At 28.1% G+C, this 25757-nt stretch overlaps 2 protein-coding genes across 3 annotated transcripts; one reads left to right on the top strand and one right to left on the bottom strand.

Moving 5' to 3' along the window:
- The first annotated feature begins 420 nt into the window (after window positions 1–420).
- Window positions 421–1296, top strand: LOC129618801 (DNA-directed RNA polymerases I, II, and III subunit RPABC1). The gene is made up of 2 exons (XM_055533809.1): window positions 421–1026; window positions 1078–1296. The coding sequence occupies exons 1-2, from the start codon at window positions 485–487 to the stop codon at window positions 1166–1168; spliced, it is 633 nt and encodes a 210-aa protein (XP_055389784.1). The 5' UTR covers window positions 421–484; the 3' UTR covers window positions 1169–1296.
- Window positions 1255–5875, bottom strand: LOC129618800 (tectonic). 2 transcript variants are annotated; one of them, XM_055533808.1, is made up of 4 exons: window positions 5654–5875; window positions 5078–5582; window positions 2733–2889; window positions 1255–2489 (listed from the first exon to the last, which is right to left on the bottom strand). In XM_055533808.1, the coding sequence occupies exons 2-4, from the start codon at window positions 5561–5563 to the stop codon at window positions 1255–1257; spliced, it is 1878 nt and encodes a 625-aa protein (XP_055389783.1). In that variant the 5' UTR covers window positions 5564–5582; window positions 5654–5875. The 2 variants fall into 2 exon arrangements, with proteins under 2 accessions (XP_055389783.1, XP_055389781.1); XM_055533806.1 differs by having other exon boundaries at window positions 5078–5875.
- Window positions 5876–25757: the final 19882 nt, after the last annotated feature.

Raw genomic sequence — 25757 nt, 5'->3', positions numbered from 1 at the left:
AAAAATTTTGCTATTTTTATTTTGATAACAAAAATTTTTTTTTCATATTTTATTTTTCATTTCATAAAAGTTAGGAAAAAAATTCGAATGTATGAAAGTAACAGTTATAAATTTAAATTTTCTTACTTTGTTATACGGTACATACCTATTCAAGGCAAATACAAAACATGATGTAGTAATATGCATGTACCTAATATGTGTAATATGCAAGTCGCTTACTTGACTTGAAATGTTAATAATTATTTGAAATTTAATAGCTAAATGTCGTTTTTGGGCTTTTAAGCTAACATAGTAAAAACGCAGCTTAAGTTTCGAGCTGATTTCACGTCAAGCCGCAATGTAGACGAGGACCTACATTATATATCTTACATATGTAGACACTGCATTGAACTGATCAACTCAACCCTAGTTAAAAAAAAATAAAATTGCTTGAAATTTAACTATTTGACTTTAGCAAAAACATTGGGCAAATTGTTTCTTCACTATGGACGATGAAGCCGAAACTTATAAGTTGTGGAGAATTCGGAAAACTATAATGCAACTTAGTCATGATCGAGGGTATTTGGTTACACAATACGAACTGGATCAAACGTTAGAGCAATTTAAGGAGCAATTTGGTGACAAACCTAGTGAAAAAAGGCCTGCGCGGTCGGACTTAATTGTATTAGTAGCACACAACGATGATCCAACAGACCAAATGTTTGTTTTTTTTCCGGAGGAACCCAAAATTGGAATAAAGACAATAAAAACTTATTGTACAAGAATGCAAGAAGAAAATATACACAGAGCTATAGTTGTTGTTCAAGCTGGAATGACACCTTCTGCAAAACAGTCCTTAGTTGATATGGCACCAAAATACATTTTAGAGCAATTTTTAGAGTCAGAATTACTTATCAATATTACTGAACATGAATTGGTACCGGAACACGTCGTAATGACACCAGAGGAAAAACAGGAATTACTTGCAAGATACAAGCTAAAAGAAAATATGCTAATGCGGATACAAGCTGGTGATCCTGTAGCAAGGTATTTGATATTCCCTTTACGTTAAAAATAAAACAAACAGAACATTTTCAGGTATTTTGGTTTAAAACGGGGCCAAGTTGTTAAAATTATTCGACCATCTGAAACTGCTGGACGCTACATTTCCTACCGTTTAGTGTGCTGAGGATACACTGTATTCAAGAATTTTGCAATGGAAACCATTTTTATTTTCAGTTTAGATACATACATATAATTTTTCATAAAAAATTCTTACCGAAAAATAAGAAAGTTAAAAATTAAAGTAAGATAAACAAAAAATAATGGTTTTATAATTTTACAACCGTCAGTAATATCATAAAACATAATAGATGAATATATTGAGAATTTTTCAACTTCATTTAGATCGAAATGCAAATTTACTCTTTCTTCGAATTTATAAAATGCTGACTTTATTATATTCTGATTTTGAATATTCTTTATTTTCAACTTGGCGTATACGAACCCTATTTTGACCCCAAGAATAATATTTTTACAAATAAATATTTTGTTTTTTTTGTTGTATTCTCCTAAGATTTGAATCGGTTCAAAACTTTTTAGTTCAATTCTTGTCCAAAATTTTGTATTATTTCTTGGATTGCCATACTTTGATACAAATATTTCATGATTCGCAGTGATATTTTTCATATTTAAAATATGATAAAATATTTTTGATTGTAAAGTGGTACAAATTTTTTGATAATTTGTTTCATTCATTACTTCCAAAGATGCGTTGAAATTGATTTTGCAAATTGCTATAGAGTTTTCTCCAAAATTAATGGGATATTCATTTACTGATTTTTGACAAATTCCTTCAGAAGAGGTCATCAAATTTTTAGTGTTAATTATTCCCAAATTTCTTTTGTTGGGGTGAAAATAGTCTAATGTCCATACTTTGTCAAGTTCTTCCGATCTTTTATTTAGCAAATTCATATTTCCTATAATAATGGGAAATCCAATTTTGTACCCAAGTGGTCCACCAGTCGGAGCAAAAATACTGACATGATTTGTATCATTGAAAATAAATTTTACTTTAATTTTTAAATTTATGGAAGAGTATTCTATGTTATCTTCATTTTTTAAAATGAATAGAACTGTTGAATTATTTAAATGTGTATAATTGTGATACAGTTCTACTTCAATTTTATCCCAAAACACTAATTTCCCAAACTTTGATGTATTTTCTATCTTTTGACATTCTGATAGAGACGTGAACGTTTTTGGACAGGAAAATACGTTAATTTTAGAACAGTGAGTGTAATGTTGCTCATCGCTACAATATTCTGCTGGAGAATTTGTTGCGTCTTTTTTTACCTGTATTAAAAACGCTTTAGATAATTTGTTTTGGATTCTTTGAATGATGGGTCGATATCTTTCTAACGAAAGTAAGCATGTGTATTCCATGTCCACTAAATGATGAATCGGCTCAAATACGTTGCAAATTTTTCCGACCAATGGATATGGCATATCTAAAGCAAAAAAGCAAATCTTCTTAATGACGGATTTCTATTTATAAAAAGTATCGTTCTAATTAATATCATTATTTTAAATATGTACATGTGTATGTACGTTAATTAATATCATTATTTTTAAAGAAAATTCCAAATTATTACATATATGTACATATATACATATATTATGTTGTTGCATACATACATATGTATGTACATACATACGTTTTTTTCAAAATTATTTTGTGTACAAAAACATACCAAAATTTAAAATTTCATTTTTTGTTTTCAAATATATTTTTAGGGAATCCTGGTACTTATAGAAAGTATTTAAACCGATTTCCTGCTCATCATAATGCAAAAAATTTGAATTCCATTGATGTTTTAGATTATTATTTAGTAATTTTAGATTAAATTTCTGAAAAATAAGAAAAATCATTTATAGTTTTATAGTACGTATTTTTGAAATATTAACATCACTTGAAAATATGGTTATACATTCGGGAGGTAATATTGCTGAGGAGGGTTTAGGAGTTATAGTCAACAGGGACTTGCGCAAGTGTGTTATGAAGTGGGAGGTCATTTCTGATAGAATAATAGCACTTAGAATATGCACAAGAATAAGAAACATCACACTAATAAAAAAGACGCATTCAACTCCCAGCTTTCAACGGGGTTGTGTAAGATACCTCGAAATGAATATGCATGTATTGTAATGGGCGAGTCAACGGCAAAATAGGGAACATTTAAACAACTACAATGGGAACAAACGGGCTGGGTGTTCGTAATTGAAACGGATATAGATTAACAGACAAGTGTTAGGAACATACCATGATAATTGGTGGAACCATCTTTCCGCACAAAACGATATACAAATACACGTGAGTGTCACCTGAGCAGAACTAAGAACCAAATAGACCACATCTGTATGAGTCGAAGATGGAGGCACTCGCTTTTTGACTGTAGAACGTGGAGGGGAGCTGATCACGTATTGGTTACAGCAGATGTATAAATAAGACCCGCGGCTATAGGGGTTCAAAACACGGCGACAAGAAAGAAAAATATACAAACCCACAATTTCTTACACTAATATTTTTATTCAAACAAACTAAATTCTAATATTTATAATTTAAAAAAAAATGATTCTAAAATAATTTGAAAATTCTAGTAGGTATTTAATTTCAAACAATTAATATACATACATAAATACAAATAACAAACAAAGCATATACAGACAAGTGGGTGAGGTCGTATTAGGAATAGTATGCTCTGAAAGGAAGACGATATCGGACGAAAAGTGGCAAAAAATAGAAGAACCACAAGCAAATACAACAAAATAACAGCCCGGAAACAAGAACATTTAGGCCGGAATCAAGAAGCAAGAAAAGGGAGATAAAAAGCGGTTCCACAATAGGCTGGATAAGAGAAGTACAAACGGTAGCTGACATGAACAATATGAGACGCTCACATAAATGCACCAACGGCAGCTGACGTGAACGATAAGCACACATAAATTCATTAATACCCTTACAAATAAGAATTTTAGGAAGCCCCACCCAATAGAAGATAAGAAAAGTAGTCTAAAGTAGGCTTTAAGATAAACACCAACAAAACTAACTATGTACATATGTTTTTCTTGGTTATGTCATAAGCTTTTATTTTTGAAAAAAAATTTTTATCAACATTAACTTTTTTTTAAAACTTTTCAATTAAAATTAAAATAAAATAAAAAATCGCGAAGGGTATACATATTTACTTTGGTATGGAGTTTGTAACTACTTGAAGGAGTCATCTGCGGTATGGACATATACATATATATATTCTTGCTCAGCGTAAAATTCTGCGTCAATTAAGACATGTCCGTCCGTCCGTCCGATAACTCAAAAACGAATAATGCATTCGACACCAAACTTTCACAAGTTTTTTCTTTTGTGTCAAGGACGAACCGTATTGTTATTGGACTAAGTCGGACAACGGGCTCGGGTAGCTACCATACAACTCAAAGAGTTTATTTAAATATTTCAAAAATTTTGTATACATGTGTCCAATTATATTATTCTACACATGCTCTAAAATTATAATGGGATAGCTGCACTGCTTCGGGTGGCTGCCATACAACTCCAAAAGCAAATTTTTTATATTCGGCAAAATAATAAAGTCAGATTCGTGAAACTGGACAGTCATGTGTCCAATTACAAGCCAAATATATGTATTTCTGAAGTTTTAGAGGAATTGCTTGATAGGTTCGGGTACCTGCCATACAACTCCAGAAACTAATTTTAAATATTTGGAAAAATAATAAAGTCAGATTCATGAAACTTGGCAGTCGGATGTGAAATTATAGGTCAGACATGTCCGTGAAGTTTCTATAGGATGATTTCACAGGTTCGAGTAATTGCTACACAATAACGCAAGGGGCAGGGTATAATTCAATCGGTTTCTACCGACTGAAACGTTTTTACTTATTTTTTATCCAGTTTTATCCCAGAAAAAAATATTATATTCTTCATGCAAGCAAATTTCATATTTAAAAAAAAGAGAACTACCTATTAAGATACAAAAGCAGAAAAATTTGTTTATTAATTGAAAACATCTAAGATTTTTACCGTATTTGATTCCTCCAATTCGTTACCTTGAACTTCACAAAACCAACCACCTTGCAACTTGCATGATTCTAAATTATTTCGATACTCCAAATCTTTCATCATAATTTTTCTTTCATCGCATTTGAATACTTTTAGCATATCTTCTTTGCAATCAATGTCACAACAACAGTTTATGTTACAATAGTTAGTCTGCATGTCACAATCACAAAAATAATTTTCAATCCTTTTATGATTTACAAATTTCCTTTTTTCTTCTTTTTTCGTTTTGTTTAATTTATCAGGATTTTGAGAAAGAGGAGGATAAAGTGAAATATTCCGGTCTATTTGTTTTGAGCCACTTGGTGTTGTATTGCGATTAAAATCTTCATAATCGTTGCTTTCATCGTTTCTAGTGCCATCCTCAGGTGTGGTTATAAAAAATATTTTTGTAGGGTTGATCGAAACGGTTGTCGTCATAGTTGATAAAGCATTTGAATTAAAGACCATATTTGAAGTAGTAAGATTGCTTGAATTATTTATCTTAGTTGATTTTGATTTTGCAATTTTTGAAAATTGGTATGAGAACCGTAAACTTACTATCAAAAGCCAAATTAAGAATTGCAATCGCAACATTTTGTTGATTAGGTACCTTCTACAGATTTTTAAATCATTTACGTTTCATAGCTGTATGAGTATAATACGTATTATTTTGTATGCATATGTGTATATATACATAAATTCTTATTTCAGGTAAATAAATACATACATACATATATACGTAGGTACGTAAATATCAACGATACTTTGATATAAATGGGAGCTTCAGACTATAACTTTGAAATTGTAATCAATTGATTTGGACAGCCAAAAAAATAAAACTAATCATTTATATACATACATACTTATGTGTGCAAAAACCAAAGTACGAGTATATCGATAAACAAGTAGTTCGAATAACACCAAGTAGTTTGTTTACAATATGTTGTTTCTTCCTTACCTACACAACTCTATTTCTAAATAAAAATGGAATATTTTAAGAACTTGAAAGCAAAATGCAAACGTAAACTTACGGAATGGAACGAACGGAATTAAAATAAATAACTCCCGCTTTTAAAAATACATTATAAAAAAACAGGTAGACATCTATTGCGTACTCTTTCCCTCTCCCAAAAATTCTTATGTGTATAAAAATGAAAATAAGGTATATACTGTTTAACTTTTTTGGCTAAGGGAATTTTTTGTATACAAATATTGGTAAGTGATTGCATTAGTGTGATGTAAACGGATACTCGAACTACTTATTAATAGATATACTTTGCTAATAGCTAAAAAATTTGTGTATACATGCGTGTTACATTAAATGTGAATGCATGTACATACATGCATATATATTTAGATTTCAAGGCACATATGTAAGTCTACATTTCTATGGCGCTTGCTATTTCTATGACAACCAAATGCGAGACACACTATTTTGCGCATGGAAAATATTTTTTTGTACAGCCTGTGCCGTAACTGGTTTTAAGACTTCAGAAAGTTATTCTTTTGTTTGTGAGGAGGGGTACAAAATATGTATGTAATCAAAATTCTTTTAAAGTTTTATTAGAACCAAAAATAATGTGGCCCGTATATTAATCACGTAAAACAAAAATTTTCAAATTATTTTTCCTATTCTCTAAGACCTTTTAAACATAAAATCGAAAAAAAAAATCAAACTTTTTTCCAGGAGTTTTGCTCTTCTTGAATTGTATGGTTCTTTGACTCTTTTCAAGAGTCGTTTGTTTATTGTGACAAATTTTTTATTATTAGTGCGCAAAATACATATTTTAGCAACAATGTGTTAGCTATATTTATATATAATTATATACATATAAATATAGAAATATAAATTATGCAAATTCACAATAGTTTATTGGTTCGTTTTGAAAATTTAAGAAAAGTTGATCAGGAAATATATGTATGTATTTAAAAATTTCCGTTACGATTTCAAGTAAACTGTTTTCAGCCAAATCGACCAAAATAGAACACATTTCTCAAATCTACCAACCGAAAAAAAAAGTTTGGTAGAAACCTACCGACGAGGCCAATTTTTCAAATTTACCCTGATCACCAATTTTTGAATACAAAAAATTCCCTTAGCTGAAAGAGTAAAGAAGTATATGTACCTTCTAATTTTCATTTTGCTGCACATAGAAATTATTGGAAAAAGAATATAGTACGTAATATGTAGGTGTCTACTTTATATTTTATAAAGCATTTTTAAACGCGGAAGTTTCCTATTTTTTCGTGTATGAAGTACAGCAAAATTAAGAATTTTAAAAGCGGAAGTTTCCTTTCTGTTATTTATTTCAGGTAAAGATGGAAAAATGCTATATTTTTATATGTGTTAAAAAAAAATAGTTGTAAAATATATAATATAATTTTATAAAATAATAAAAATGAGTTATAATAAAGTTGCATCAAACAAATGTTTTGTATTAAAGCACATTTTTCTTGAATCATTTTCGATGTTTCTGCTGTATGTACATATATTAAGTTTATTTAACATTAAAGACAATTCAAATAAACAATCTAAAATATGCTTTGATAGTTTAGTGTTTTGGCTTCAACATCTAACCTATCCTTTTAACGATTCATAAACATATTAGTTTCCAGAGGCCACCACGAGGGATAGAGTAGGAAGTTATTTGGAAATTAGTAGTTTAAAAATATGAAAATTTTGAATTTTACCAACATAAAGAGATAGTTTTATATTTTAGTAGAGTTAGTAGAATTTTACCAACATAAAGAGATAGATGAGGGAGTTTTGTAATGTCCTTAAAACATCCACTTCTAAACATATGAATTTGGTTGTCTAACAAAAAGCAACATTACCTCTTTGTCTCATAATTTGTGCTAATTCACACATTTTAAAATTTTTTCATAATGAGGAGCCTAGTAGTAATAATGCTAATTCATTGAAAGGAACTTGAAAAACATATCTGTTTCCTACTGGTCTTAGTTTCCTAAAATCTCCTAAAACTATCTATTACTGATACTACCCCAAAAAACTCATTTCACCTAAAAATTTGCCATAGCCATAAATTCCATAGTGGAAAACTGTCTTAGCTCCTATCATAGAAATTTCGTCAATTATAATAACCCGAGATACATCAGCAGATAAACGAGCATATTGCATATTATTTTGTGTAACTGGCAAGGAAAAGGCTGAATTAATTGTCATGCCCAGAATATTGTGAACAGCTTTACCTGTTGGAGCTAAAGAGAGAACCTCTAAATTTTCGTATGAACCTCGCTCGCTTCTTATGACCCTAAGAAAAGATTGATATAAGCAATTTATTGACCTAGATTTTCCTACACCAGCTGAGCCACTAACAAACTCAAATATGGGAAACTGTCCCTTCTTAAATTTATGGATCACGTGCAAATGATAATCTGTCTGCTTTGTATTCAAACTTTGTAGAAGGCCAAAATATTCTTCTTCTGAATTTTGTTCGAGTATATCAGTTCATATAACTCATCGCGGCATGGGTAGTATAGCATAACCATTTTCCTATAAAAATCACCTGCGTTTTGAACCAAATCGTATTGGCAATATCTTATAATTTTTGAATTCACTCGTTTGAAAAGGTATCCTGAGTTATTATTTTGATTTTGAAAAAGCAGACTCTTGTTAGATAGAAAGGTTGGGATAAAATTGTGCCCTAAACTAGACTTAGAAATAGGTAAGTACAAAAGAGACCACGTAGCTTCTTGAGGTAGTGTACTCAATATTTCATACATTAAATCATAGTATCTTTTTAGTTTTTGTTTTGTTCTTAAATCGCTTTCTTCAAGTTGAGATAAAATAGTAATTTTACTCATACCAACATGAACAGATGGCATCTGAGGAGATGTCATACCAACATGAGGAGATCCCATATGTTGAAATTCTATACGGTAATAGAAATGCTTTAGTGTATATCTTTTAAAAGGCCCGTTTACAGATTTAAACGTTTTCATCAATTTTTTAAACCTATGGTCAAAATGCACAAGAAGAAGGGTCCGACGTAATATGGCTAGCTTTTTCTAAAAAGGACATAGATTCTACGTATTCATCTGTACAGTCAGTTTTATTTACAGTTCATTTCAATATTTTAATCAGTTGCGGCCACTTTATTTCTGAAGCCGATGTGTTGGAATTCCTAATTGCCTTATCATAGCATAAACATTTTTTTTGTTTTCCCAGTGAGATGGAGAGTTCCATACAGAGTTTAATACATTATACCCCTCATTATGCGAAATTAGTCAATTCAAATTTTTTACATCTTTTTTCTCACCGACTGTTACAGTTTCAGTAGAAGATGACTTTTTCGTCAACGATATATTAATATTTTTTGTAATTTGAATTGTTTGAGATTTTTTCAAAGCATATAACAAATAATCAGTAAGAGTGGCCCCTCGATCAGACCTTCTTATTTCAGAGTTAATAATAACATTATAAGATAAAGTATGTGGAGTTTAGTGGAGGGGAAGGAAAGCTCTTCAGCACTCTTATGGTAGAGAATTGATAATGGATGCTGAACCTCACCGGTAGTAAATTCTATACCCTGACTTACATCCATTAACGTTTTCCCCACCTGGATTGTAATCATCAATATTTGCCGATATTTATGTTTGTTTCGGTGGTGTTTGCCTCAAAATTTTCAAATCCTATCTATGCTCCTATAATTTCTAATTAAAGTTGCTTCTAAAAAGTTCCATCTTGAATATTTGGTGGTAGATCCGAAATTGGATATTCAATATTCAAAAAGTATTTACTATATCTCGTCACTGCAAATTTAAGCGAGTAGAACGTCTAAGAAATACATTAGTGCGTTGCTCATTTTCTTACCTCATGATTTGGTCTACTTATACGGCGATTTTCTCTATTTAATTGTCGGTCAGATTCTCTAGTAGACGGAATCAAACGTGCTGTACGTCGTCGGATTGTGTTGTTGTTCTGTTAATTTTGTTTTGTCTCCAGATTAGATCTGGTTCTATGTTGGCGACTTGTATTTACAAATTGTTCATTCTGTTTTGCTTGAGGTTCAGTTCCAGTTATACGTCGTGTGTTTTCTGCTTGCTCAAGATCCCTAACAGATGAACTTAAGCGAGCGGTCCGTCGGCGAATTGTGTTTTCGCGCTGTTCATTTTGTCTTGTCGCTTGATAAGATCTGGCTCTACGTCGGCGAATTGTATTTACACGTTGTTTATTCTGTTTTGTTTTAGGTTCAGTTCTTGTCCTACATCTTCGTCTTGTGTTTTCTGCTTGCTCAAATTCCCTAACAGACGAACTTAACAAACGAGCTGTAGGTCGACGAATGCTATATTTATCTGTTGTTCATGTTGTCTACTAGAAAGGTCTGACTGCACTATACACATATTTAACATTTCTTATTCGTCCTCTTAATGTTTCTAAATAAAGCCTTTTTTTTCTTTGCTGTAGAGGGTTCTTTGCCCTTTCATGACTTCTAACTTTCAAATTTTGTCTTTTTTTCGCATATACAAACACTTACGCGAAAGTTACGGATGATCCGAGCCACTAGAATGTATTTTATTCAAAATTACCGTCAAAATTGTTTAAAGGAATTTGCGCAAAATGCTAGCAAAAACTAAAGGATATGAAGTTCTAAATTACGAAGAAAAATATGTTAAACTATATTATGTTTCTCAGTCCTTCTCAGAAATTAAGAAGACAAATTGTATTAAACTAAATAAACAAACCAAGAACTTGAGTTTATAAGTAGAAAAGAATATTTTAGAATGTATGTACATATGTATATTAAAGTGGAAAAATACTATTTTAGTGTAATTTATAAAAAAGTTAAAAACAATAAAAATATGTTGAAGATCAACTCTTTAATAATAATAAAATATAGGTAGCTGAAGAAATATTTTGTGAAAAACAAACTTGGTAGCTAAATTAAAAATTAAAAAAAAACAATGAAAAATGTAAAATATTCTTAACAAAAAAAAAAAAACTCCTAAAAAAATAATCAAATTTTGTTTGTAAATATTCTTTAATTGGCGAGTGTAATTTAAAATGTTTCATTTAACAATTTTCGAAAATTTAAACAAAAAATTAAAAATGGAGCAAAGATTTATTCTTTATTCTCGGCAATAGCAAACTTTGTAAAATTTTAATCATATAATATATTAAAATTGAAAAAAAAAGTATCTATTTATTCTTTTTAATTTAAAAGAATTTCGTAGAGCCTTTCAAAAAAATTTATTTCAAAGTGCCATTCAAGAAGTTTACACACTGAAATTAATTTGTGAGAATTAAAGTTTGCAGTTTAATTTTTGCAATAACAAATTTTTTTACAACTTTGATTAAAAAATATATTTATATTGAAAAAAAATGGCATTTAATTATTTTTTAATTAATGCCATAAATATCTATCAGGCCTACAAGCTGAAAATATTTTCCGAAACTTTGAATCGAAAAAAAATACAAAAACAATTCTTAATATTTTATATTGTCGAAGTATGCCGATTGAAATATTTTTTATTTTTTTTTGTGAAATTTTATTTTTGAGTATTCTTTATGAATCTCATTTTATTTAGTACAGTTTCAAAAGCCATCTAGATTATAATTATTATTTTTCTGCTCTTTTCTTCAATTAATTTTTAAATTTTATTTCCTGTTCAAAAATTTTTCTGCTGAATTACAGCAGCCTTCCATTTGGAAGAAAAGAAAATTACATTTTTTTTTAAATGCATTTTTCAGATGGAATTTACCAACCGATTTTCTTGAAATTCAAATTTCAAATATCAAAAAATATGTAGAACCAGAAGAGTCAAAAATATTGACCTGTTTTCTTCACAAAAATAAATTCCGACACACCTTCCATTTAAACTTTATATAACTTTGGAATTTATTTTTGATTTGCTCTCTGAGCTTGATGGCCTGATAGATATATATGGCATTATTTTAATATAAAAATTTGTATAAAGAATATTAATAACGAATTTTTTTTTAGAATGCATTATATAATTGACCAAAAATTTATTTAAATTTTAAATTTTTTTTGAAATTATTTGATAAGTGTAACTTAATTTTAATTCAAATTGAAAATACACAAAATAATTGAAAAAATTTACTTGGAAAAATCGTTCCGATCTCTATATGAAAATTTCATCAGCATGTACGAGTATTATTTTCGATTTTTTTTTAAATCACACACAAAAACTTTTTCCTCATTTTTACCACAATTTTAAATTTCCACTTGCAAAATATTGTAGTTTGTCATTTGAAACCATTTTTTTTTAGTTCTTAATTTTTTTCACTATTTTTCTTTTAGTTTAACTCACTTTCACTATTTTATTTTATGCTTAATTAATTATTTTTACCGACCGTATTGTGTAAACAATAGGTAGGTTATGTGATGGCAACAAATTTTGCATATCGAGTTTTCGGTGGGAAGTGTAAGTAAACTATTTTTAGCAACCTGTCGGTCTGTCGGTCTGTGTGTGCACGCGTGTATCCCAAGTTCTGCTGAACCGATTTTGATGAAATTTTATATGTAAATTTATTTCCACCATGGCACGGATTGATCAACTTTTGGGATATATCAGGCCTCGAGAACTGCACTTTTTAGCGGGCCCGTTTTACATTTTTCAACATTTTGAAGAAAATTTTCAACCGATTTTCTTGAAATTTCATATATAAGCTTTACTCGACCGTCCGCAAAAAATCCTATCTTTTGGAAGAAATCAAGCATCAGCAACTGGACGTTTACTACGGGCCAAATCTACATTTTTGCGTATATAAAGAGAAATAATTGACCGATTCCATTGAAATTTAGTACTTGAATTCCTCGTATTAAAACATTGAACATATTAATTTTTTGGAAAGATCAGGGCTTGAAAACTGATCTGTGGGCCGGTTTTACATTTTTCACCATATCTACGGAACGAATAGATGGAATTTCTTGAAATTTAATATTTGAGTTCTGGTTAACTGGCGAGCATTTCTGGGAATTCGGGTAACACAAAGCGAAACTCTACTAAGAGTCAAATTTACATTTTTCTAGGTATGTTAACTATATAAGCTTACTAATGTCCTAAAAGTTGGAAAGAAGTATTTGAAAGACATTTTTATAATATTCTGTAACCCTTTCACTTAACTAGACAATATACAATGCGGTCGGTTATGTGCTGACCACATCAGATTTTTTTTAATTGTTTTATTTAATACCATATTTCTAATATGTTTGATTTGATTTTTATGTCTTAAGCACTTATTTCGTTTTATTAATATTAATAATTTATTAATTATTTTACACCATTTAATGCTTGTATTTAGTAAACAGTAAATATATAAGATGTTTTTTCCGCTTATCACATTGAAAGACTAACTGCTTAATGAACTAAATATATATATCATCAAAGTTCTTCTATTGAGTGAAATTAATACTCTAAGAATCAGCTACTTTTTACTTTAAAAAATTCGCAAATATTTACCAACGCACATCGGTTAGAAAAAACAGCTTCGGTCAATGTTTAATTAATTTTTACAAACCATATAACTTGGTTTTTTTTAAAGTATCAGGTACATAATATTAAAAATAAAAAATTACAGAACATTTTTAGGCATCGTAGCTTTTATAACGGTTACCTGGAATGTTAATTTTGATTTTTGGGTCAATAAAAAAATTAAATTTTAAATCAGTACATTGAGGCGACAAATTTTTTCTAAGAAAATTAGAGAATGAATCAATGTATTTTAAAATTTTTATAATTGTGGAGATACATTGCTAATGCAATGCATTATACTCGTACTAGTGTATATTAACTTTTTGACGGGTAATATTCAGTCATAAAAGTGTCTTGTGATAAGCATTATTTGACTATTATATGTTTTCTTTTCTTACTTTTTTACCTGTTTTTTATTATTATTATTTAATTATTATTATTATTATTTTTATTAATACTGTATTATATTTAGCAGTATTGTATAGATCACCGAAGTATTTATCTGTAAATGATGAATTTGAAAACAAAATGTGATAATATCGGGTGACTTTAATATTAATTGGTTGCTTAATAACTTTACTAAAAATAAGTTTTTAGTAGTTTTTATCAAATTGTAAATCAGTATACTAGAATTTCTGAAACCTCTAGATCTCTTATTGATTATGTTTTAGTTAATGATAAGTACAATATTAGTGCTATAGTTGAGGAAGATCTAAAAATCAGTGATCATGAAACTATATTGATTGAAGTTAATATTAAAGTCAACACAAGACCTGAACCATTAGAGATTAAGTATTTGAATTATAACAAAAATAGATTTAGAAGTAAAATAAATTGTAGTGAATTAATGACAATGTACTTTCTTGATTGCAATTCAAAAGCTCAAATATTTCATAATAATTTAATAAATATTGTTGATCAATTTGTTGTTAAAAAAAAAGTTTATAATAATAATAATTGTGAGTGGTATTCTGAAGACTTACTTATGTTAAAAAATGAAAAGATAAGGCAATATAGAATAGCTAATATTACAAACAGTGTAATTGAGTGGAATAAATATAAAAAACTACGAAACAATTACAAAAATATGATAAATAATGCTAAATTTAAATTAATTTATAACAAAATTGATAAAGCAATTGATCAAAAATCTATGTGGAAGTCTATAAAGCAATTAGTATTGAAGAAATCTAAAAGAGAAATAAAAGAAGTAATTTTTGATAATAAAACTTTTAAAAATGATACTGAAATTTGCAATAATTTTAATAAATACTTTATTAATAGTGTTAATGATGTCAATAAATCTATACCAATAAGACAGTACATAAACTTAATTGAAAATAGAAATTTACGTTTTGAATTTAAGCAATGTACATTAAATGATTTAAAGTCGGTATTAAGGACAATTAATAATAAGAATGATATGAACTTTTGTAATGTGCAAATGATTAATGACAATATTGATCTGATTGGTAATAATCTTCTGTCAATTATAAATGAATCCTTACGATCTGGTATCTTTCCGGAATGTTTGAAGTAGTCAATTATAGTTCCAGTTGAAAAGGTAAAGAACACAATCCAATGTAAAGAATTCCGTCCTATTAATATGTCTCCGGTTCTGGCTAAAATATTAGAAAAGGTTGTATGCGTCCAATTGGAACAATTTTTTGAAACAAATGGTTTAATATCGCTGAATCAACCCGGATTTCGCAAAAATCACAGTTGTGAATCATTATTAAATTTGGTATTGACTAACTGGAAAATTGCTGTTGATGATAATAAGGTGGTTGGGTTCTTGATCTACAGCGCGCATTTGAAACAGTAGATCGTAATATATTAATGCAGAAATTAAGTAACTATGGTATTTGCGACATTGAATTGTGCTGGTTTGGTTCATATTTGGCAAATCGCACTCAAAGAACAAGAGTTGGTAATTCACTATCTGATTCAATTGATGTGCCACTTGGTGTACTCAAGGTACAATATTAGGTGTATTATTATTTTTAATTTATATTAATGATATGGAGAAGGTAATCAGGTTAAGTAGTTTAGCTTTGTTTGCAGATGATGCTTTAGTTTATACTGTAGGTAACTCAGTGGAGGAATGTGTCTCAAAAATTAATGGTGACTTAAAAGCATTAAACGATTGGCTGATATGTAATAAATTAAAATTAAATGTGATTAAAACGAAGAGTATGATAATTAATAATAATTCTAATGTTGAAATTAAAATTGATAATGTAACAATTGACAATGTTAGTGAAATTAAGTATTTAGGTGTAGTTATAGACAACAAGCTAAATTTTAAGTCACACTTGGATTACTTATGTAAAAAGATAGCGAAAAAATTAGGATTTTTTTCAAAAATTAGGATTTTTTTCAAAAATTCGAAAAAATTTGTCATTAATGAGTGCAATAAAGCTATTTAATATTATGATAAGGCCACACTTCGAATACTGCTCTTCAATTCTTTTCACTATGAATTCTGAAATGATGAGCAGATTGCAAAGATTACAAAATAAGGGTATGAGAAGTATTCTTAAATTCAATAGATATTCTTCTAAAACTTTTATGCTGAGCACTTTGAAGTGGTTGAGTGTAACTCAAAGAATTAAAATGAATGTGTTATTGATTGTGTTTAAAATAAAAAATAAAATGATGCCTCAGTACTTAACCAATAGATTGATATATGTTGAAAATAGTCATAATTATTTTTTAAGAAACATTATGGATTTTAGATTAAATTTATTTAAAAAAAGCAAAACTCAGAATATGATTATGTATAATGGATTAAAATTATTCAACGAATTACCTTTAAGCTTAAAAAGTGAAAAAAATTTTAGAATATTTAAAAAAACTTTAAAAGAATATATTATAGAAACATTTGTGTGATAACTTCAATTTAACTTAAATTTTTAACTTAAATTTTTTTTTAGGTTATAAGATTTTTTGTTTTATATACAGAAACAAATTAATATTTGTAATTGAATTTTTTTTAATTATATGTATATTGTTATAAATAGTAAAAATTACTAAATAAATAAATAAATTAATTATTATTATTATTATTATTATTATTATTATTATTATTATTATTATTAATTTTATTATTATTATTATTATTATTATTATTATTATTATTATTATTATTATTATTATTATTATTATTATTATTATTATTATTATTATTATTATTATTATTGTTATTGAAATCAAAACTGATTTACAGGGCTGTATAAAATTTGAAGTGAAATCTCTAGCAAAACTTACATATGTACAAGTTAAGATAAGTAAATAAGTTGGTGTGAAAACTTTTGGAACGTGTCCGGTATATTAAACTAAGACTATAATCTAAGAAAGAATTGGCTTATATAGTAATATTAAGTCCCTAAATACCAATACTTTATAAGATTACATTATATAAAATCTTACAAATTAATTTTAAGCCTAGCCAAATTTTCTATAAAAAACTTTTGAAATACATACATATCAAAGTTTTCCTTAATATTTAAAAAATGGGTCAAATACGACTAAATATAAAAAAAAAGGTTGTGGGCCCAATGATTTTAAACAAGAATTGCCTTTTATTCGGAATCACATATTTATTTCTGCTAACATATATTTCGCGCGCATTTTAACAAAACGTTTTTTTAATGCGTTAGATGTGCATTTTAAATTTTTTTTTTTTTCAATACAACTGTCATCAATAAAAGTCGTCAAAATTATTAATGGTGGTAGAATTTAACCGTTACCTTTGGTCTCCCCGTTCTGTTTGATTCGAAAAAGTCTATCAGGTGTATATGATTCAAATAACTACACGAATTGTAAAGCTATTAACTTCTTAAGTTTAAATAATGAACCGTTATACCAAAACTTATCGAACGCCTGGGTCACGTCCAGAAATATTGTTAAACATATGTGCCTTTCTAATGTCTCTTCCATAATATTTGTTACACTGTTTACCTGCTCAATTGTTACACGCTTTGTTACAAAGCTAACCAGATAGTTTGGAACAAATTTCTTATTTTCTACTATCGGCTTCAACCTTGTTAGCAAACAGTTTTCAAAAAGTTTTCATGTTATTGGTATAAGCGAAATCGGTCTACATGACTTTGTTTGATTCAAGGATTTCTTCGATTTTCCTATCATAATAACTTTTATTTTCCAAGAAACAGGAACATATCTCAGATTCACTGCTGCATTTGTTACCTATTTCAAAAAAGTCAAAGCTTTTGCTTGCAAAATTCTCTGCAAGTGATCAGTAAATAGTTCAGCTTTATCCCAATTTTTTTGCACAAGATCCATCTGTTTTTTCAGTGGGGGGTTTGCTTAATCGGTTTCTTAGGACTTTGTTCCTTTCCACAATGAATAATTCGTTTCTTTTGGTTGCCGATAAACACTTTATACAATTCTCGTATGATACTGATATAAAATTTTTAATTTTTTTTTTTGAATATTCGTGGAAGTCTTTTCTTAATCGTTTTATAATCTCGGTGACACGACTCTTGCCATTTACGTCTAGCTCTTCTTTTTGTTACTACTAGCACTTGATAAAGATTTTAATTTAGAGAATCTTGTATTTTTGCAGGTGGCTTTCTGTATAAATATAATAAAACCCTCCTCTTCAGAATATAGTTAACCTCTAGCTTGCAGCTTAGCATTAAGATTTATATTTCTAACGATGTTTTGAAACTGGACTCGCTCTGTTTGTTAGTTATTTTCTCATTAATGGTCAATATGATAACTGCGTGATTGAAATTCAAATTAAAATCATCTTCCAAATTTAAAAAATTTTTCGAAATCCTTTGAGGTATAAAAAAGTCAATAAGATCCGGAATTTTGTTGGCGTCAGTGGGCCAATAAGTCGAATGATAGGAACATCCCAACTAATGAGTAGCTTGCTTTAATTCTCCACTTTTACTTGAGGCCAATCTAGAGCCCCAGTCCAAATATTTGGCATCATAGTTACCTATATGAAACAATTTCCACCCGCGCATATGAGATCCTTTAAAATATGCCCTTTTATATTACATTTTAGTAGACAATATACTGAACCAACATCGCAATTTTCCTGGTAGACCCAATATTCACCATAACAAGTTGAACGTTTCTCAGAAATCGCTTCGGGTCTGCTAGATATACGTTAATATATATCATAGTAGTTAATCCCATTGAGTTTTCGTCAATTCTTTGTAGCATGTATTACATCATTTGCATTATACTACAGCATTTTATTTATTTTTTATTTCAATGCATGTGATGCCTTAGAGATTTTTCTCATAGTAAGGCCTTATAACAAAAGTATGCTATTACTGTATTATTACTGTCATTTTCTTTAGTTTCAGTGTCTTTCTTAAGTCTTTTATCTACATAATCTTGTAACACCATTTTTTACCATTTTTGATGAAGAAGTATTAATCGTTTTTGGGGTCTCTTCATAATTTTCCAGGACGCGCTTAGGCCGATTTTTTTTCATTCTCCTTTTTTTGTAATTCCCTAGCCACTAAATAGCCCCGGTAACTTGCAGGGTGTGCTTCGTTGCAGTTTGCACACCCGGCCTGAAAATTTTGTTTTTTATTACAATCTGTTGTCATATGATTTACATTCAACACATTTTGCACTTCTTTAGCAAAACCTTTGCGTATATGCGAACCTCTGCAAGCAATTGTATTGCGGGATGGATCCATTACTTCAAAGAGGTCCAATTTTTACTTTTATGTGGTGGAGATATTCCATTTTATTTATGTTTTCGATATAATCGAAGGACAACCCTAAAAGCGGTAATTTTTTAATAGTATTCACGTAATTTTCTTTTATTTTTTTGATTTTATTTATGACATCTACACATTTGAATCGTCTTCAAATAAGTTCAAATTTAATATCCTGAGGCTAACATGAAGTTACTGATCATTATTTAATTGACCTCGTCAATTTATTTTCATAACAGCTTTAGCTAATGGCGTATATTCATTTTCATTTTCAACATTTATTTTTAGTTGATCAGTGCTCATCATATTCACCTTCACGATAGTACTTTAATATTTGAGGATCCTTATTAACCGCGTGTAATTAGTTATATTACTCGCTATTACCGCTGGAGGTTTATGTTTTGTTAATTGAACTTATTTCCTTGATTGAGATTTGTCTACTATAATGCTATTAATTTCTAGAGCCAGTTCTATTTTTGCTGAACTCTTAGCTTTTTTCTTTTTTGAGTCTCTTTTGGTTTTAAAAATCCAATCGTTTTCCCTAGCCAACTATTCCTCGTCTGTACCTATTTTGTCTTTTTCGGTGTCATTTGAAACTGCATTCTGCAATCCCAATAATATAAGATGTTTTGCCTTGAGTTTGCAGATCTTTTCTTTAGCTCTTTACACAGGTTCTCCAAGTCGCTTATACGCAAATTTACACTTTCCTGATGTAACAGGCTTTTTCCATTACTTACAGAGCTTTTGATATTGCTGTTTTCTTCAGACTTTCTTTCCTTATAACCTTCTATGATTTTGCTTCTAACGTCTGCCATAGAGAGGCCTTACAACTCTGTAGTCCTTGCCAAATTGGTTCATTAATTTCGCTATTTTATATTCTCTTTTCACTGGCGACTTTTCTGAACTTCTTGAAAATTCACCCGACAGCATTGCTAGATATCTATTAACCCAGCCAGCTTTTTTTTTACTGCTGTCCAACTTGGATCAGGTGCAGACGAGGAAGCCGTTCATTCTGGATCAGACGCGTATGGATTTGGTTCGGATTTTACTGGACTAGTATCACAAGCATGCCTGCTGTGGATTTTTTTACTTCCCACCCACCTGGGACTTCATCAAAACTGATTTTGTTCTTAATTCCAAAAATAAAGAATGCTTCCTTTTGGTAGCTTAAAAAATACAGCAAATTCGGAGAAATATTAATTTTTTATCAAGCAAATATGAAGAAAAGTGGGCCAAAATGGTAACTCTGTTAATTATAACGACGGGAAATTGGAAAACGCAATATGGTTTAATATTTAAATAGGTACATATTATGTATACGAGTGTCCGGGACTCAATGGTATTCCCGAAGCAAGGTTATAGAATGCATGCAGACGAACAAAAAACACCCAGTGACATTTTTCTTTTCTGGCCCTTGTTCTCGAGTTATGGGGCCTCAAAGTTGAAACATGCAAAAACCGTCTGATTTTCTAATTTTTATTCATAACTCGGGAAATGTGACAGGTAAATCCAATCTTTTTGACTCATTTCAAAGCTACTGATCCTCATTCTAACGGTTTACCAGCGGTTGCAAAGATGTTTTTAGTTTCAGAGATATTCAAGTGCAGACTTGATGAAAGACATTTGCATTACCTTTATTTCTTCACAAAATATTTCCATAAGTTTCAGGAATATCGTGTCTACGAGAATAAAATTCATAAAAAACAACAAAAACGAGTTTTTCCGCAACAAATTAAATATAATACAATTAATTTTCACCCTTTAACCTTCATTGTGTTTTGTTATTATTCGAAAAATGTAATTAGTGATCTTCGCCTAGGTAATATAGAAAATTTTAATTTTCTTATTACTTACAAGAGTGTTTTTTCGTAAGTAAACTTTTCATTTTCATATTCATATTTCCTTAATAATACTTTTAATAATATTTTTAATTCATATGAAAGAAGAGCTAATAAGTATTTTAGTATTCTTAGTCAGCAAAAAAATGAAATATCTTTTATTATAACTACATACAGTGGATCCTATTGCTCCAACCACTTTCTGCTTTTGTTTAAATCAACTTAAGTATAAAAAAAAATTGCAAACTTTCTGTTGCATCAAGACTTAATGAACTTTACCTAAAAAAAGGACTTTTAATTTTGATTCACTATTTAAACAATTATTAAGGATACGAAATAGAAAAATTTGTATAAATAGCATTTTAGTTAATTTTGATTACTTTTGCTTTAATCACTTTAATTTCCCTTTCCTAATAAAAAACACTCTTGTACGTAATGTGAAAATTAAAATTTTCCACATTAACTATACCTAAATATCAATAATTGGATTTTTAGAATAATATCAAAATACACAGAAGATCAAAGGGTGAACATTACTTGGATTATAATTAATTTGTTTTGGAAAAACTCGTTTTTGTTGATTTTTTATAAATTTGATCTTCGTAGACACGATACTCCTGAAACTTTTGGAAATGCTTTGTGGGGAAATAAAGGTAATGCAAATGTCTTTCATTTTGAAAAAAAAATTACATGTTAATAAATAATAATAATAATAATAATAATAATAATAATAATAATAATAATAATAATAATAATAATAATAATAATAATAATAATAATAATAATAATAATAATAATAATAATAATAATAATAATAATAATAATAATAATAATAATAATAATAATAATAATAATAATAATAATAATAATAATAATAATAATAATAATAATAATAATAATAATAATAATAATAATAATAATAATAATAATAATAATAATAATAATAATAATAATAATAATAATAATAATAATAATAATAATAATAATAATAATAATAATAATAATAATAATAATAATAATAATAATAATAATAATAATAATAATAATAATAATAATAATAATAATAATAATAATAATAATAATAATAATAATAATAATAATAATAATAATAATAATAATAATAATAATAATAATAATAATAATAATAATAATAATAATAATAATAATAATAATAATAATAATAATAATAATAATAATAATAATAATAATAATAATAATGTTATTGTGTAATAAATATTAAAAAAATTTTGTTTTGTTTGAAAAATACTTTGTTTTAGTTAATATTCTAAGGTTTTGAGCTCAGTTGTCGCCTGATAGACATGTTTTTTCTAAAAATTTCCCCACATTATTTTATATGAAAAAAATCAAAACATTATGTTATATCAAATCAAAATGGCTCGTCTTCCTGTAAAAAAGTATAGGTTAATAATGTGGAATAATGAATGGATGACGATTAAACGAAAATTTAGAAAAAAAATTTTTAACACTTTTTGACTTTGCATTTGAATATCTCTGAAACTAAAAAAATCCTTGCAACCGCTGGTAAACCGTTAGAAGAAGGATTTCATTAGTTTTAAAATAAGTATACAAAGTTTGAATTACCTGTCATATTTCCCGAGTTATAAGTAACAATGTGAAAATCAGACGGTTTTTGCATGTTTCAACTTTGAGGCCCCATAATTTGAGAACAAGGGCCCAAAAAGAAAAATGTCACTAGGTGTTTTCTGTTCGTCTGCATGCATTCTATCACCCTGCCGCGGGAATACCATTGAGCCCCGAACACCCTGTATACATATATATATGTAGTATGTCTATAAAAACATTAGCAAATTATATACATGATAAGATACATATATACATAAGTAAGTACGTATGAATGGACATATGTATGTATATGTAATTAAATTTCTTATTTTGGCACAATTATTTTTGACTTAAATTCAATGTTAATATTTACATTAGCGGCATTAATTGGAAAACTATTTTGTTACTACAACACATTTTTTACAACACAAAATGTGTACGTGTAATATATATATATATATATATAAATGAACATAGTATGTTATGTATGCATAAGATTTTTCAACACTACAATTTTAAAAACTACAAATTTTAAAATATAAATATACAACACAGTTGAAGTTATAATGCTCTTTTCTTCTTCTTGTTTGTTGGAGTTCATTAAAAAACTAAAGAATTTTGGAAAGAAAATGTGACTGGTGAGAATTTTGTTTAACCATAGTTGCGGTTACTAAGTCAAATCTGTCCGTTATTTAGTTAAGCCAAAAGAACATTCTTGTAAGCGATAAATGCCCAAATAATTTCATTTCTTCGCCGCAATTCAAAAGATGTTTCAACAGTATACCATAACACCCAGAACATAAGGGAGCTTTAAAATTGTTGGGTGCATTATTATCAGTTTTTATGTCACTTTTTGACATAATGTGTATGTACATTGAATCCGTATAATTCTGAAAAGTCAGAAGGGGGTAAAATACAAAATTGAGGATACTCATATTACAGTATGTAGATATGTTACACAGCAAAAGGGCTAAAATTAAAAAAAAACAACATATGAAAGTATATGGTACGAATAGAGTTTTTATATGTACAGAATATATTAAAAAATGTTCTTTCAAAATAATGCAGAGAATAGAAATTAAATAAAAAGAATCGTTTGTAATTTAAAAAACTAATATTTACATATAAATATAAGAATAAAATTTTATTTAAATGACATAAATAAGAGAAAAATCGATGACTACTTGATTTTTTTACCATACATAGTTGTATGTAATAATGCTGAAAAAACTGACATAAGGCACCTATTATACCTATTAGGAAAATAAGTAGAAAAAATTGCCCTTTATTTTATTTGACCAATAAAAATTATAATTGCGTTTGAATTTTATAGTTCAAATGTTTGATTTTCTTTTTAATTTATCATTGTACAATTAAATATTTTATGCGCGATTTAAAAAAATATTTTTCCGATTTAAAAAAAAGTTTTCTGAACAACTCAAAATTAAAACTAAGAGCGCATCATAAAATAATATGTTGAACACAGGGTTAAATATAAAAGCGGAATGAAGAAAATATCTGCACACATACATATGTACATATATGTATAAAAGTTTGTTTATTGTATACATTTTATTGCATTTATATACGAGATACGAGTATGAATTGTGAATAATTGTGATGCGGTATTTGAAGTTGATGTTCAGTTAAATTTGTTCGGTTTTGCTATTGTTCAAGGTTTTAATGTTGGTGATTTTTAGTGGCAACGTTATAAAATTTTACTATGAAATGAAGTAATCAAAAACAGTGCGCACACGGATTTAGTAAAGGGAGGTTTAACGTTTAAGTTTATTTTTCTTTCTTAGTTTGATCGTAATTATTCTCATTTTTTTTTGTTTATTGTTAACGAAAATTCACCCACATTTAGTTAATCGCATCACTTGAGATGATATAATATGTACATATATATGAAAAGTATGATTTTGGGCAAATAATTTCGAAACCGACTTTATTCTGTTAATTTTAAAATTTTTAAATAACCCATCACTTCAATAATGCGATTAACAGAATATGAGTAATTAAATTTGTTTATATTGTTATTGTAAAAACATTATTTTTATTCAATCATTTTTTATATTAGAAAAGTGTACCAATAATGTGTATATTATCATATATGTATTTTATATTTATCACAATTTGTACATTAGATATTAAAAAAAAACAAAATAATGACATGGTGTGCTCGGTTAATATTGGTTTTCCAAATGAAAAGCTGTAAAAATTTTAAAAATTGTATTTGTTTTGAAAATACATACATATATGTATGTATATAAAAATAAACATTAGTAAGCTTAATATGTATTTTTAAGAATGGTTCGAAAATTGTAAGTCTCGCTATGCGACAATTATACACATATGTAAATATAACACATAAAAATAGAGCATAACTGAGAAAAATCTTTGCTCATATGAAATCGTGATTTTATCCAAAAAGTTACTTGCATGTTTAAATTTTAAATAAATATAAGTGAAACTCATACGATGAAAATTTAATATATGAAAATAATCGCTAAACTGCACGAAATAAAATTGTCGAGTTTTGTGGATGAAAAAGAAAATTACACTATCTACCTACATATTTAATAATAATACATCATAAGTACCAATATATTTTTGAATAAGTATTAAAATGCCTTGGAAATGTTTATGCTTGTCAAAAGAGAAGCGAACATTTGGAGCCGGTGCACCAATTTTAAACGTAAGTTTATAAGATATAGAGTGCAATTGAAAGCATCTTTTGCAAGTTGGTTGAAAAAGCTGGGCTGTTATATTAATCATAAATTTTTATGAATTTGTAAATATGCAAATGGTTTTGCAAAGGACGTTTACTATTGCACCTTTGAATTAAATATTGAATTCTAGTTTATAGGTAAAATAAAAGTTGGAAAATTATTTTTCTTTAGGTAGCTGGGTAGGTTGATACCTCTTACTACATGCATTTAAATAAAAACAAGTGGATTTTCAAAATCACTCGATTTTCTTTTAAGCTACATCACGCTAAGCTACCTATTTTGGTAGGCACCTATTTACATATGTATTAAGAGCTCATTCCTCCTTTTAATGATTTTTGGG

This window comes from Condylostylus longicornis, unplaced genomic scaffold (assembly GCF_029603195.1).
Source record: "Condylostylus longicornis isolate FDR11 unplaced genomic scaffold, ASM2960319v2 ptg000010l, whole genome shotgun sequence".
Lineage (NCBI taxonomy): Eukaryota > Metazoa > Arthropoda > Insecta > Diptera > Dolichopodidae > Condylostylus > Condylostylus longicornis.
This window is presented reverse-complemented; position numbering and strand designations above follow the sequence as displayed.

What these genes read in the sequence shown, in the direction of transcription:
- LOC129618801 (XM_055533809.1), top strand. Translation starts at nt 485, where the DNA reads ATGGACGATGAAGCCGAAACTTATAAGTTGTGGAGAATTCGGAAAACT. An exon ending in GCTGGTGATCCTGTAGCAAG is followed by an intron (nt 1,027 to 1,077) that starts GTATTTGATATT and finishes GAACATTTTCAG; the next exon opens with GTATTTTGGTTTAAAACGGG.
- LOC129618800 (XM_055533806.1), bottom strand. Translation starts at nt 5,689, where the DNA reads ATGTTGCGATTGCAATTCTTAATTTGGCTTTTGATAGTAAGTTTACGG. An exon ending in AATTGGAGGAATCAAATACG is followed by an intron (nt 2,890 to 5,077) that starts GTAAAAATCTTA and finishes CTTATTTTTCAG; the next exon opens with AAATTTAATCTAAAATTACT. An exon ending in AAATGAAATTTTAAATTTTG is followed by an intron (nt 2,490 to 2,732) that starts GTATGTTTTTGT and finishes TTTTTGCTTTAG; the next exon opens with ATATGCCATATCCATTGGTC.